Source organism: Argopecten irradians, chromosome 15 (genome assembly GCF_041381155.1).
Source record: "Argopecten irradians isolate NY chromosome 15, Ai_NY, whole genome shotgun sequence".
Taxonomy (NCBI): Eukaryota; Metazoa; Mollusca; class Bivalvia; order Pectinida; family Pectinidae; genus Argopecten; species Argopecten irradians.
The window spans coordinates 8,007,535-8,021,207 of record NC_091148.1 but is presented as its reverse complement, the minus strand read 5'-3'; the positions used below and the strand labels follow the sequence as shown (position 1 = coordinate 8,021,207).

Genomic DNA, 13,673 nt, shown 5'->3' with positions numbered 1-13,673 from the left:
GTTTCCATCAGTGCTTCGGTGATATAGCACTATAAAAAGTGCAAAGTTTCCACTATATAAGAAGACACAACACAAATATACTGCCGTCTCCCAAAACACGCATCGCTCACTTCATGCACGCAACCCACCACATACATGGGAGGCCGTCCTTAATTACCCTGGCTGTTTATAGGACATTTCTTTCATAAGAAAACAAATGAATAAAAATAACCAAATTTATATTAACCAGCTAAAATTCTCAGGCCCCTGTGTTATTATAAATACTTTCAGAACCTGTTCAATACATAATTATAATGAAAACCAATTAAACCATTAATAGCGTTTTCTTTGTATATAACTATATTCTATACGTGTATGAACCATATTTACTTTAGTTTATCGATCATGACTTCTGACGAAAACCGACTAGGCAGTGAACTTTGACCTTTCTGATATTTAAATACGTATACACATATGGTATAGCTTCCCTAGCGACGGGTCCTGGCCTGAAAGGATCTATATGCTATTTACCGTGGGCGATTTAAAGGCTTGACTTTTGAACGGCAATACACATTAGCGGTATTGTACATGGTGTGTATGTCCATAACATTTACCTTAATGGGATGTGTAGTAACATATTGTGATGCGGGACCCTCCAGGTAAGATATAGATCGAAATATTGACCTAATATCGCCATGTGTTCTATGTTTTAGTGCAGGGGTAAGATATGGATCGAAATATTGTGTAATATCGTCATGTTCAACCGTTTTATGATGAAGTAGGTTCAAATATTGACATAATATCATCATGTCCTATATCTTTAGAATAGGGGTATAAAATATAAATTGAAATATGGAATTAATATCGTAATATTCAAACCGTTATTATGTTGTAGTATGAATACAGAAGTTTTCATACTGTTATAACTATGAGGTTTAGATTTTACCTGTAGAGCTGATATTACGAGACACAAAACAATGTCATACAAACGTGTACACCTGTACAAATCTGGTCGAATATTTTACTACTGTACATGTTTTGAAACCTTATTTTGGCCTTGTGTTTAGTAGCTGTGGCGTAGTTTTATTGAATGGACGTGACATGCCTGGGACAGCTATAGGCATACACTGTCCAGTACTTCAATTATTAGAATCATCTTAACAAAAGCCATTGTGCTGTAGTACTTACACAGGCTTTTGACTCTATGGATTCTATATGTGTAAAATAGAGAATTACACATATATAGAGGTGTCCATATATATCTATAAAGTCGAAAGCCTGTGGTACGTATTACAAAGAACTGACATGAAATATAGAGATCGAACAGGGCCAGATATTTTTTTCTGTCAAAATGTCTGAATTTGGTGTCAGGTTCAGAGGAAACTCGGAGTACACCAGATATTTGTATTGGTCTCAAGACAAGAGAAATGCCCAGCTTTACCAGACACAATCCTGTCCAAATGTCTAATTAGAATAGAAATTATCAAAATATACCAGACATCTTTCTCCCATATTATGAAAGTCGGGCTATTAGAACGTCTAGATCTTTTTTCTGGGATGGAAATTAGGAATATGTCTAAGTTTGGAAATACGGTCAGAGGAAATCCAGTCAAGATTCTATACACCTGTAAAATCTGAGGACAGGCGTGATCTCTGACCTCACCGGTACTGTTATATTATTTACACAATACATATTGTTATATCCGGATTTGATCCCATTGTGTCCGCGCTAATTCCGACATAACATGCTGACGATACAGTATAACGGGCCCGTCACGGTATATCATAATATTTCGACCTCTAATCATTAATCTAATAAATATAGTACACCATACACGTTACTTGACATAGGTAAACGGCGTTGATTGGAAATCTGATATTCTCACCTGTCGGTAACACAGGTATTCAACTACAGGTGTGCGTTGTCTACAGTTGACAACCTAGTTATTGTACTATATGATATCATTCGTATACATTCTGTATATAGCAATCGTTACAGAAATCCAACACAGACAGGTAAGACATGTCACACAAACAAGATAATATGAACAAAACCGACATTGTATGTTCATGGCGACTTTATTTTTGCGTTTTTCACATTTAACGACCGTTTTCACGCCAATTCATTTGTGATGTACTGTCATAAAACTTCTTCTATGACTGTTGTAAAAGCTTTGTCACAGTGTTTATTTTTTGAGAACCTAATCGCCCGATATAATTACATAACACTAAAGAAATTAGATTTATTATATGACTAACGGTAATACGTACTTCTATCTAAAAAACTGGACATATTTTTACGTTTGAAATTTGTATTAATTGATTATTAAAAATAGTACAATCTATTTCAAAACAGTCGAATTTTAAATTTATTTTTCTTAAATATCAATATCAATCGCTAGTCCGATATTCTAATTTCATATAACTTTCATATAATTTTCGTGGAGACTTATTTTGGCGTTTTATGCCTGTCGACTCGCCTATTAGACTTAATTATACCACAGGCGTTTGACTCTATACACATTTTCTCTCTCTGTATATGTAATACTTTGTTATACACATACACATATATAGAGTGAGAAAAATGTCTGTAGAACCAAACGCCTGTGTGTATACGTTGCAATATTGTCCATGTAACAGACTTTGTATGGACACCCACAGGGATTTGACATGATATCCCTGTGTCTATAACACACAGGCTCTTGTATCATCTCGTCAATATACACAATGAGATACAATAAGGTGTATTGGCAGACTATGTACGAATGAGTGGACATAAATGTATAAACGGATTTAAAACTTCACAATAGTAATCTGGATATATAGCACTGGAAAAGTAAATAGATCAGTTTAACTAGGCATGACAAATACTGAATAGGTTTCTGTATCGTAAATGTATGAACGTATTGATAACCGTCAGGACGAATGTTGGAAGTACATATAGTGTCTTGGTTCAATTCCTCTAAATCTATTTGATCTTTAACGGCCCGCTGCCTTTCCAAAACGGCTTCAATTTTAAAATTTGTTAATTGAATGATAATGTAAATTAAACATGATTGATAATTTTGCAGAGACGCAAAAGTTAATAGCTCAACATCAATACTGCACTTATCATCACCGTATGAACAATTTAATTAAATAATTTAAATGGTAATTTCCATAACGCGGGTCGTCTTTTTCCCGCCGTCATCCTAATCACTCGTTAGATGACTATCACTGTACTGCGCCAGACGGCAAAACAGTGAAATGAATCTCCACCGTTAACACTGGTGTTGTAACCTTATCTTAGACCATCAATATACAGTTTCCTGTGTTATTATCGTTTTCAAGAAACTTAATTTTTCTTTATGAAAGGTATTGGACATTTAAATGCTAGCGTCAGTTTAAATTCCTCTATCCAACTTACACTTATCCAGTTTATTCTAGCTTCCCAATAAAAAAACGTTTGATCTTTAAACGCCAGGCCGGAATTAAACGCCTGTTATACATTCTCCTGTATGTATGAATAAATATATTTTCTTCCTCTTTATTTACAGTTGATGAAACTTCAGTTTAACTGCTGGACTGATGAGCGAATCACAACGGGATTTGGCGCCATCACAGGTAACCGTAGTTTACACGACGAAATTGAAAACAACTTGTTTTGCATTTCACGCATTAATTTATCAAAGAAAATATATTGAACCCACGATAATTTTGGTGGACATACATTTTAGCGCTTTTCTCTGTTTTGAAAAAGTTAAATGATTAAGATATCCTTACACATTGCTACATAAAACTACCGATGCGGAAATCATCAAAGTGAAATTGACGCTTAAATATTAACTTAAAAGAGGAAATGGAAAATGAAAATGGAAATTCAATTCTTAAACATAAATCATTTTGTTGAGTTCAAAATGTTTGTTTTATCATCGCAGGGTTGGTTGTAGCCTCTGTCGTAGCCTCGTAGATCATCAAAAGAACTAATTAATTGAGAACTTCGATCATGGCTTCTTCTTTCCTTGGGCCCGAGACTCCTCGGCCTTTGTCGGTAGCTACCGAAGGATACCAGAATAGGTATCACATCCCACAATTAGGGGATTCCGAAAAGTACGTTTTTGGCGGGCAATACGATGAAAAACTATTCACGTTGATCCACAAATATTTGGAATTAGGAACAACAGATCGGTTTTGCTACATCGGGGACAGCAAAGGCAGCTTCGCTCAAAGGATAGTGGACAAATTCTGTCTTCTGGAGCCCGCAATGTCGGTCATTCCCGGTCACTATAGTTACCTTGAAACCGACACGGAGAAAGTTCTCTCCATACGAGTTGCGCATGTCGGAGCTGAGGAGTACTTCCGGCAGCTGGCCAAAAGTCGAGACACAAATAAACCCCAGTTTGACAAAGTGATCATAATAGATGCAATACGTTACTTTGAGAACCCCATTGATGTGTTTGAGAATATCATGAAATGTCTTTCAAAACAAGGAAAACTGCTGATAATCCACCGTCCCGGGAATATAACAACACTTCCGGTTTTCAAAGATGCTCAGCAAAGAGTTGAGGAAAACGAAACGCCATATATGGACATTATAAACGCACTACAAGCATGCAAACTGGACGTTCAATGGGAGTTAGAGTGCCTTCCGGTGATTGTGCCGAAACGGAAGTGGTACTCGATGCTGCGCGAGAAGTTTCCACCACAAATGGAGATCCTGAGCAGTTCAGAGATCACTTCCGGTGTGCGTGAGTTATCGGAAGGCGTCCTGAAGTATACAACAAGTTGTGAACCGGTAGAATTCCTGGATAGACTATTGTTTATTTCCGTCTCGCCTTCTACAATGGAGTGTGGCTATCCGAGATGTAACCGATACGGAGTCGGGGAAATGAGCAACATGGACATGAAAAATCTCCGGTTTTCTATGCAGATGACGCAGGAAATCAAACAATTAGTTCCAACACCGGCGGAAATCGCCAAGGCCAAAGCCAAAGTGCCAATGACGAAGAGAGAGCGAAGGGAAGCAGAAAATCCATGGGTTTGGAAAACATAGGACTTTAGTCAATTACTGATGGTGTTACATTTGTAGGTGTAAGTTATGAGGCCAAATCAGTATTATATATGTTTCACGTGTATAGTTTTTAGAAATTCGTTCGACACATACTTGCCTCAACGCTTTTCACGTTCTGTAAAAAAAAAAATGAATTTTAGCTTTTAGATTACCGGCAAAGAATATCGATCCGGGTACATTTTCTACCCGGGAAACTTCTTCACGTTACACCGGCACGTGCAACCTCATTAGATATTAAGAAGTATGCATGTATTCTTTTGAAAGTCAACAATTTCAGTTGTAGGGACTACAGCATTGTTGTAATTTCTATATTTACGTTTTTCATAGTTGATCTAGGTCAAAATATTTTTCATATTTTGAATTGAACAGATTATTGTTAATCTGTAGTATGAATATGTCGTAACCTAAATGGCAGTACAGTGCTAAATGTTGAATGTGATATCCATACCAATCGGTAACTTTCCGCACTTTCCATAAACGAAGGTTCTTTGAAAAATGCCCTAGGAGTTCCGATTGATATCAATACAAGATACAAATTGTAATGTTTTTGTCATAAAGTACATATTCTTTTTATTACTCTGTTTCATAGAGATTCTGACAACATCCCATTAGAGGTCACGTGCTGGTGACCTTTGTACGCCCTGTACTTCAGTCAATTTATTTTCTCCATGAAATGACATTTCTTCCAAACACACATATGCATTGTAATGCACATTGTGTGAAATTACTACGTACACAAAAATGATTCTGACCGCTCTTGCAAACTATTTCGTTCCTTAAAAGTAACAATTGTATTGGCTAATTCGAAAGGTCACGAGAGCGTGACCCCTCTTGGGATGTTGTTAGACCTGAAATGCTTCGTTAATCAATTTGATCACACTCATACATCGGTGAAGGGAAAACGAGACAAATAAATTTTGGTGTGCTTGCTAGTGCCAATGTAATTATGTAGTTCAATGCAAATATCTTGAATTTGATTTATTTTGTATTTATATGCGAACCTGTGAGGGTTTTAATACTATTATATATGGATGTAGGGAAACAAATTGTTGTTCTATTAAAGATGGACATTCAACTGTCTCAAATAATTATGAGAAATATTCCTGTTTTTATTTTTACCCAGTGTGATGAATTACAGGCTTTTGTGACTCTATAGATAGTTTTTTCTATATATACATTATGTGCGTGTAATACTACGGTATATAGACACAAATATCTATGTCTAATAATTAGTTAAATTCGTGTTCACAGGACTAAACAGAAGTAAAAACTCTTGAAACGTTTTCATCTAATTAAAAAGGAAACACGAATTTAAAAGCATACTATCTTCAAATCTTATCTTCTTAATTAATTAATTAATTAATTAATTGAGATTAGTTGACCTCCATTTAATTTCACAAGGTTTTAAAATGTTTAAACCAATTCATTTCAATGTCAATTACTTTAGATAATGAGCAAACTTTTTCCAAAATGTTTTGGTGCACTCGAACCAGTTTTCAGGTGAGATTGCTGAAAAGATCACTAAAAATTTCGGCCTTTTCTTGTCTTTAAAATGTGACTGCAATTTTATTTGTTACATGTTACCTACAAATTTGTGATCATGATATGTATTTATTTATGTTGCGAAAATAATATAGTTGGACGACATGAAACATGATCTTGATACCGTTTTGGATCAAAAAGGGAACCTTGTCATATACCTTTATTGATTAACTTTATTTTGGCCATAACACAGGTCCTTTGGACCTTTTGATTTTATAAACGTGTTTCAAGGGTTGATTTCATTGCTTGCTGCTGTAAAAAGCGTGAAATATACTTTACCACGGCCAATGTTCAAAGTTACTTGGGAAAAACCTGTCTATAAGGACCACATGTTGATTTGAAATTGGTCTAGATCCCCTCACACAGGATTTTTTTTGGAGTGTAGCTTGTACGAGTTACCTCCCTTCAAACATGATTTTGTTTTAAACCAAACAAACAAAACCCACTTTACAACCAAAACCCATTAACTCAAAGTTGTGAAAACATTACATAATCTTCGAATTACCATATTACCCGATTTGAAATGTGATTGTTCAGGAAAAAAAAAGAAAAGAAAAAAAAAAAACCGTTTCATGGTATACAGTATAACTTGGGTTCACCAGTGGACCAACAAAGCATTCGAGTTTTAAAAACGATGCCCGTTATTTGCTACACATATAGCTCTATGTGTAATAATGGATCTTGCATGTGGTCTTAAAGAACATTCGATTTAAACGTTTTTCGAGTTGTTCAAGTTCGAGTTATGATAACGATATTCAGTTATATTGTCGAAACAGTAAAGTAATAAATCAGAAAAGTAAACAACATAAAACAAACACAAAGTATATGAAGTGTGGTGTTATTTATTGATATAACTAAATGATTGCGACAAAACAGGCAACATTGTATCAACTCTGCTGTATCAAAAAGAAATATTCGTGGACATTACAAAGTTGACAAGAAATAAACCAAAAGAAGAAATACGAATTTCAACTGTTCAAAATCTTTATAAAAGTATTTATGAAACACAAATACACGGTTTTTTTATTGGAAAAATGCACACAGCTATGTATACGTGAACATATTTTTTCGTCTAATCAGAAACGACGTTACAAACGGTTCATCCAACCAAAAACGACATTACAAACGGTTCATCCAATCAAAAACGACGTCACCAACGGTAACGGCAAATTTCTCCTTTTGTGCTGATAGAAGCAATGTTTTTAACCAATGAAAATGCTTATTACAAACAAGATTGTCCCGACATAGTTCAAAGTTTCTCCATTTTTGTCAGGATGATTCCAGTCCGAGCATTCTAACCACTCAGCGTTTAAACATTCATTGTACAATGATAACATCGCCATGTGATATTAGCCCGATTATAATCAAATTTGTTATGTTATAAAGACTTAAAATGTGTTATATTATAACGGCCTACTTATCAAACTTGCTGTGCCCAAACCACTTGTTATCAAACACAGTATGTCCCCACCAACTTGTTATCAAACATGTGTGAACTCACGATAATCCGGACACCTTCGTTAATCTTACGGTAATTCGTCTTGTAATATTTCCGTCACGACTGAGATATTTTCGGATTATTGGCGTCCGGATTATCGTAGGTCCATTGTATAACCGCCCAGTTATCAGACCCTTTATGTTATAAGGCCCCTATTATCGGAACACTTTTTCTATTGGGCCATGCTACGAATCCTGTTATTCCTTATTTGAATATTAGAGAGTTATCTGCCCTTAGGGGTAGGTATTGATTGTGACGTTATGTGTTTGCGAACGTAACGTCATACTTTTCGGAAAAAACGACTTGAAATGCACTCACATAGAGATTGAACAGTGTTTTGATTGCGTTAAAGGTGGTATGAACGCAATGGGATACAGACATATTCAATGTAGCGCGTTAGCGCTACATGTAGAATATGTCTGTATCCCATTGCGTTCATACCACCTTTAACGTAATCAAAACACTGTTCAATCTATATATTTACATAAATAAATCTACCTTTACGTACAATTTAAAACGGTGATGGTTGCTAAGTTGGGTAACTACGGTAGTCAGGATGACCGAAGATATAGTTCCGATTGTTGAATGTTATAGCTGCAGTTTGGTTTGAAATACAACAATGACACTTTTCAATTATTTTCAACATATATTTTTTTTCAATTTGATAATATATATTAATAATGTCCATTTCGAATAAAAATTGAGATAACCAAGGCGGAACGACTACCGGTATGTATCGTTGTCAGGGTAGTGATGCGGTCCGAAGTGAAGCGAGCCGCCATATTTGATTTTCAACCGAGGAAAGTGACTGTGATAAAGCCTATTGATGGTATGACCGTTGAGCTGCTGAATGTTTGTCATGTATGTATCGGTCTAAGAACGCGATATACACTAAATTCTTCGCAGTCATGACTTTTATTTTATTGTACGGAGGATAGACAAGTGTTTGCGTGTGTGTAGGCCTATTTTGAATGCAAAGACGGGGCCATTTAAGCTGATGATACTGTTTCGGATAGGCTACCTGTAATGTTTTTTTCTGGAAACCTGTATATGATCTGTTAACCTATTGTTCGCTTAGGCGCTCCCAGAATTATTCACCGACAGTCAGATGTTCTGTATATTTAGGTGAGATGAGTGACCGTACACACATGTACATCTGACGTAACTATGGGATTCCCCGAACATTCCTGAGGAAAGCCCCCCGGTTGTAGCCCCGACCAGCGACTCATTTTGTAGTTTATTTCCGTTACAATGCTTGAACACATGTTTTGTTTTGATGTCAAATACATATTTAATTGGATCTAATAAAAACTCTTTATTGTTATTTTAAAATCCGTCAACTTGTGACACAAAATCTTATCGAAGCGTGAACTAGAAGTAGTCCGAACCTGCACTGCGTTTGTATTCATACGTCATTGCGTTTACGCTAATTTGAACGCAACTCCCCTCCCGTTGACTATATAGGGGCATATGTATATATAAAATAATAACGTAACAATCGATACAAACCCAAAAGGGAGATAACTCTGTAATATGCAAAAACGGATTATGTGAATAAGGGCATGCGATCACACGAATTTGTAATCTGTCACATGCTATATCATAATGGCCTGGGCCCAGTTTCACTGACATTCCTTAAGGAATTCCTAAACTTAAAAGTCCCCATTGGAAAGCATTACAGAAGTAAAGGAAAAGTCTCAAGGAGCGTTCCATAAAAATATGCCTTGCTCTCCTATGGGGAATATTTAGTTAGGGAATTTTTAAATTTAAGAAATGTTAGTAAAATTTGACGCTATATGATCAGATTATTCCACGCGAGTTTGTATTATATCACACTCACGGACCTCTGTGAAGTCATTTCTATACTCCGTGACGTCATACTCTTTCTTAATTAATAATTACTATCTAAAACTTCTAACAAGAATAAAACGAAATACAACACAAGTACTTGGTACAAAAGCAGCAGTTATAGGAAATCAAAACGCATTTGTTGTGTAAATTACACTAAGACTGATAAAATATGACTTTGATGCAAGGCTGAGTGATATTTTTAGATATTACGTATTCATTTCATGTGTACATTTCGTAATTGTTTTCAGAAAAAAAATGGATGTTGCGTCATCGTTTCTAGTGTACATTTCATATTTTTTCATATTAATTTTACCGAACAATGGATAGAACGTCAATCATCATTTCCTATATACATTTCCATTTTTTTTCTACAGAAAACAAAAAATCTGAATGTTACGTCATCATTTTCTGTGTACATTTCATAAAATTGTTTACAGAAAACAAAAATTGCCCAACAACAAAACAAACATAAACATTAAGGTTACATTAACACGTGACAGGAGGGATGTACAACGCAGTCTGAAAAAAATATGTGGGTAATTTTAACATAAAAATATGCTTTATATTTAATGAACAAATCATGATACAAGATAGTGATCAATTACACCTTTTATGATGTCTTATATTCACAAAGTTCTCCAAGGTGCTCCTCTTTAATACTCGTTTTCCACGTGGAGAACTTCAATAAGTTTGAGAAAATAATATGTGACGGAATATTTTTTAAAGTTAATTTCTGCAAACTTTGATTTTCGAGAGTGCAGTGGAGATTTTCTTCATGTTGAAATAAATGCTCTTTATGTGATGTTATTTGTTACTCAACTTGAATTATTCATGTGTGGTGTTTCGATGACAAGCACAATGTGTACACTGTCACCTTCATCAGAAAATGTGCACGAGTTTTCCTAGATTAAATGAAAGTCGATGATCTATACTCGATGTTGATATCGGCACTGCTATGCAATGGTATTTTCATAGGCCGAAATGACTGGATCTCGCTACTCTTTTCCTAATTACTGGCCATACATATGCGAGAGTTTTAAATGTGTCTCCTCGTCTCGATTTGATATTCTCTAATTGCTCTCTGGTGGGTTGTTTAACATATATCATTACATGAGTAACAATGGCATCTTATTGTAAGAAATTCACAATTCACGAACAATTCTCATTGTGAATTTGAATTTAAGAAAAAATGGTTAATTCATCGCGAAATTAGTAACTAAACAATATATTTCATGCACCTTTCATTCAATTAAAAAACGCCTTTCACCGGTAAAATCTCATTTAAAACCATTCGCATGACTTGTTAACGAAAATACTTTAAAAGAGAATATTTTGCTTTGGTTCGCTATGTCAGCCCTCAAACCGAAAATTTGCGGCGTGGAAATGTTCGCGTGGAATATCGTCTTTGAATTGTTTAGCGTAATTGTATAGATTTGCAACAGTCATGGTCATTTACGACATGTCAGATGAAGAAAAAAACGGTCATCTTTGGACCTTTCCGGTAAGCAAGGAATTCCTTCAAGAAAAACTACTGCAGTAAAGGTCCATCAATTACCCCACGTGGGATTCAAAGTCACGACTCAGAAGTGGAGAGCTTGTGGTGTTTTGTCGGAATATCATAGCGTTTATAACCATTCGGTCATGATTGCATCAGAAATGTCCGCGCAGTCATCCAATGATACATGTAGCTGTAATTTCTTAATTTTTTATTTAATAATGGACAGACATATTCCATAATCATTAGTGAATATTCCAATAGTGTCTGCATAGGGGGATCGGCGATTGATTTAAAAAAAAGAAGTTCGAATCATCATTTTTATGCCAAGTATTACAATTTCAATCTATCGATATATTCGCGTGATTTCATATTCGTGAAAATTTAATGTTTTGAAGCGAAATTTTCCACCCGATAACAATTCCACTTTCTACAGTACATGTCCATATAGAGCGAATGTGACGATTCAATCTACTGTGAATATTTCCCGGAAATAGAACTTGGAAATGTAAAGTTTTCTTACACGCTATTAATTACGCCTAGTAAGGCACTGACTAAAACCACAAGTTCGAAACTAAGGCGGCAGCTAGCTCCGGAAACGAAGCTCTCAGATTCTCCCTCACTTTGTAATTCGGAAGCAACAGACGGCATTCGGGTCGGCTTTTTCACTTCAACGGATAAATCACATTGTGCCATGGACATTTTTCCGTTGCGGAAAGCTAGTGGTGTCGGGAGGGAAATCGTTGAGATATTCATTGTGTTATTCACAGATACGATTTCCCAGTTAACGTCGGTGAGTTTGGAATCGGAGGTACATGTACCTTCCGTGAATACTAGTTCCGTGTCTGGGAATTGTTTGGAGCCCATCCGGATACTGCACTCCTGAGTGGACGCTGTCTGGTTGACCTCACACTGTAGCCGGGTACGGATTCGTCTGTACCAGATAATCCGACCATTCCGAAGGACGACCATGTACCGGGGATTGATCAGAACATCGGCTCCGGACGTCCTGGAAGTACATGAAAATAAATAACTTATATAATACTCAAGTTATTTCCCTTGTTTTATTTCGTCAATCTGATCTATCAGAGTTACTTCCCTTCGTTTAACTTCGACAAAAACGAAGGGAAGTAACTCTTATGGATCGGGATGGTTTGAAACGCATGCAGACATAGTAAATTTGATGTTTTTAAGTAAGTCAAAGTAGTTTTAAAGCAATATCAACGGCGTGTTCCGGGTAATACTGGATCCTTACAAAAGTAGGCCTGTAGTATACCATCCTCGATACTCTAGGGGTTATTGTGATAGCAACCCCTGGAGTTTCAAATGTATAACGACAGTGATAGCAACCCCTAGAGTATTAAGTGTATAACGACAGTGATAGTAACCCCTGGAGTATCAAGTGTATAACGACAGTGATAGTAACCATGGAGTATCAAGGATGGTATTAAAAATTTCTTCAAAGAGTAAATATGGGACAAGGAAGTTGTAGTTCAAACTGTGAAGAAAAAATATATTGTCGAATTTTCAAGGCAGTCTACTTCTTTATAAAGACACATACAGCAAGATCTGTCACATGATATAGACTAACCAACAGAAAATACGAGACAATGGGAACGTGACTGTGTTATATGTGTGTCTTGATTAAGTGGCAGACTGCCTTGAAAATTAGACAATAGATTTTGTCTACATGGCTGGAGTTTCTTCCTTGGCTCATTCAAATTACATTACCGTATTCGCCGTAATCAGCCCCAGGGCGCTTAAAGAATTGTAATATAGGTTCATTTAATATGGGGATGCAATGCTGATGTTAGAGGCATCACATTATTAAAACAATGGAATGGCGGCGTCTATACTTCCTCAACTCTTCTCCAGAAAAGGGAGGAACGTTTATAGGGGGAGGGGCACTAATTATAGCGAATACGGTACTCATATATAACTTGAGGCATGAAACGCATGTAGACATATCTGAGTCATATTTTAATTCCATTGGGAATCTTTTGGATTCAGTCAAACATATACTGTAAACAAAATGATTTTCCGAGCGATTAATTTTTGCGTATTTTTGCGAGAGATTTGTTATCACAAGAAGTAATTGCCGCGGAAATGCTTTATCCACAGGTACAGTAGAACTACATTTTGAATCTAAATTGCGAAATCAAACTGCCGTATAAAAGCTACAATGTACAATGTTTTTATAGAAATGAAAACGCGAAGTTCAGATATCGCGAATATAAATAGTTTTACAGTAAATCATT

General features: G+C 35.9%; 2 protein-coding genes across 2 annotated transcripts in view; one reads left to right on the top strand and one right to left on the bottom strand.

The window, feature by feature from the left end:
* Window positions 1-471: 471 nt before the first annotated feature.
* Window positions 472-7,012, top strand: LOC138308974 (uncharacterized). The gene is made up of 3 exons (XM_069250056.1): window positions 472-638; window positions 3,516-3,582; window positions 3,897-7,012. The coding sequence occupies exon 3, from the start codon at window positions 3,965-3,967 to the stop codon at window positions 5,009-5,011; it is 1,047 nt and encodes a 348-aa protein (XP_069106157.1). The 5' UTR covers window positions 472-638; window positions 3,516-3,582; window positions 3,897-3,964; the 3' UTR covers window positions 5,012-7,012.
* Window positions 7,013-10,311: 3,299 nt separating this feature from the next.
* The window catches only part of LOC138308975 (acetylcholine-binding protein-like), a 51,965-nt gene continuing 48,603 nt past the window's right edge, over window positions 10,312-13,673 (bottom strand). Inside the window, exon 4 of the mRNA XM_069250057.1 lies at window positions 10,312-12,424. Coding sequence (XP_069106158.1) covers window positions 11,935-12,424 — 490 coding nt within the window. The 3' untranslated portion in view covers window positions 10,312-11,934. The remainder of the gene's footprint in view (window positions 12,425-13,673) is intronic.

What these genes read in the sequence shown, in the direction of transcription:
- LOC138308974 (XM_069250056.1), top strand. Translation starts at nt 3,965, where the DNA reads ATGGCTTCTTCTTTCCTTGGGCCCGAGACTCCTCGGCCTTTGTCGGTA.